The 2,200-nt window shown below is 47.8% G+C and overlaps 1 protein-coding gene across 1 annotated transcript in view; it reads left to right on the top strand.

Moving 5' to 3' along the window:
* Nucleotides 1-8: 8 nt before the first annotated feature.
* Nucleotides 9-2,200, top strand: part of LOC104622085 (cat eye syndrome critical region protein 2-like) — a gene marked incomplete at its 5' end in the record, with an annotated part of 5,376 nt that continues 3,184 nt past the window's right edge. Inside the window, one exon of the mRNA XM_010288746.1 lies at nucleotides 9-171. Within this exon, the coding sequence (XP_010287048.1) occupies nucleotides 9-171 (163 nt within the window). The remainder of the gene's footprint in view (nucleotides 172-2,200) is intronic.

Raw genomic sequence — 2,200 nt, 5'->3', positions numbered from 1 at the left:
CGGGTGTGCCTTACCACCCTCGCCAGCCCCCGCCACCGCACCTCCCTGGACCCTTTCCCCAGCTGGCTCACGCTGCCTCCACCGCTGGCGTGCAGCCTCCGAAACCCGTTGTGGGGAACGGGAGCTCACAGGACCCCACCGGTCAGACCATGGAGCCGGAGAGCAACCAAGGTAACCCCTCGAGCACCCACCTGCCAAAGCAGCAGCCCCTGCCTGTAGCATTTGACCTTCCCCGCCTGCCCCTCTGCTCTCTGCCAGGCATCCCTCCTGCCCGCTGCAAAGCATCACCGTTTCCCGTGCCAGGGCAGACCCTCTGCCTGCTGATGTGTGCTTGCGAGGGGGCAGAGGGAGCACCCCCAGGCCAGCTTTGTTGCTCTTGGGCTCCAAACTTGTAGGTTCCCAAACCTTAACTGTCTTGCAGATGCACAAAACCTGTGTCTGCAAACGTGGTTTTATGTGGATTTGTACTGTGAGAGAAGCAAAACAATATGCCCTGACTTGCAGGCTTACTGGAGTCAATTTTAAGCAGTGACTGAGGCTCAGCAACAAAATCAGTTTTTTTTTCTAGAACCTAATTAAATTCTTGATAAAATAGTTGTGGGACAAACATTTTTTATGTGTGTCTTTTTAAATCTAAATTGGAATATGTTTTCTGCTCTAGCCATCACTTAGATTTTTCTAAGATTGTTTTGCTCTAGCCTGCCAGAGGTGCCCTTTGTCCCAGCTATACCTGCAAGCTATCAGCTTGCCATGGGGTGCAAATGCAAAGCATAGGCTGTGATGCTTCTAGAGCTCACTTGGAGTTAATATAAAAATTGGATCTGCAGAGAGTTAGGTAAGGAAAGAAGATACTATATGAATAAGTGGTTTAAATACACTCCTTTGAGATATGTTAGTAGAGCTTCTCCTCTGAAATGCGCATGTGCCCTGTGAGTTTAATATCTCAAAGTCTACATGCAACAGGAGTGCCCAAAAGCCCCTGAGCAGCCGTGTCAGTTCAGGTGGGATGGCAGTGTGTTGTGTGTGCCATCGCAAGTTTCTTTCTATTTGAATTTCATTCATTCTAGCTGGTAAAATAGAGATCAAAAAAAAAACCTTAAAAAATAAAACAAACCTAAAGTAGAGATCAAAAAAACCCAGAGATCAAAAAAAAATTTTTTTTTCATTAATTCTAGCTGGTAAACTAGAGATCAAAACCCTTGCATCTTTTATCGATCCCTTGTGTGCCTTGCACTAAGAGGAAACTCTTTCCTTGTGTGGCATTGCTTAAAAGTCATCATCACTTAGCTGTGCTGGATATAGAACAGAGACTGGGAAAGAACGCTGAGTGACTGCTGGGCAGAGTAGCCACATCTCCAAATCACAGTTGGTTAAAATATGGCCGTGATCAGCTCCACAGTATCTTGGTGTGTGGTAGTGCTTCTGCCCAAGCTGTGGGCAAGTGAGTGTTGTGGACAGAAGGGGCAACAGAGCATGAAATCAAGCTGCTGTTACCCCAGCTTCTTAGCTTGCTGTCATGTAGATCCTGCTGTATCTCCCAACTCTAGCGTGTCAGACCAAGCCCACATGTACAACATTACTCTGGTGGAGGTGCAACTTATCAGTGGCTTGCAAACTATAGTGGGCCTGTATCTTAAGGGTTTAGTCCATGTTTGCCATCTTTCTGAGAGAGGTGCAACCTAACTCTCAAAAGTTAGGTTAAGTCTCAAAGATAGATCACCTAACTGCAAAAATGCACTTCAGAATTGCTAGAGGTGTCTGAAGATGGCGTGATGGGTGTGGGAGGGAGGCTGCAACCCCACAGAAGAGCAGTTGTCCTGGTGCCGTGCTCCGACAGTCCTGTTAGAGAGGTTTGAGTAGAGGACAGGACATTGTAGGCTTTGGAATACTTAGAACGGGAGGACCTCCATGGCTTTAGAAAGTCACTCCTTTTTCCCTTCCGTTTGCAGAAAAGTGGGATGCTTTCTCCACCCAGATGTTAGGGACTTGCCAGGCAGAGCTGCCCAGCCCCTTTGGGTCAGCAGCAAAAGAGGATGCTGAAACGCTACTTTGGTAGACCTGGTTAAGCTGGCAGGAATTACTCTTTGAGACGTGTGCTTTGGGTGAGCATGTGTGTGTGGGTTGGGCGGAGAGAGGCGATTTCCAAAACTAGACCTACGCATGACTTTTTTCTCGGCTCTCTTTCCAGTGGAGCCGCAGG

This window comes from Phaethon lepturus, unplaced genomic scaffold (assembly GCF_000687285.1).
Source record: "Phaethon lepturus isolate BGI_N335 unplaced genomic scaffold, ASM68728v1 scaffold31986, whole genome shotgun sequence".
Lineage (NCBI taxonomy): Eukaryota > Metazoa > Chordata > Aves > Phaethontiformes > Phaethontidae > Phaethon > Phaethon lepturus.
This window is presented reverse-complemented; position numbering and strand designations above follow the sequence as displayed.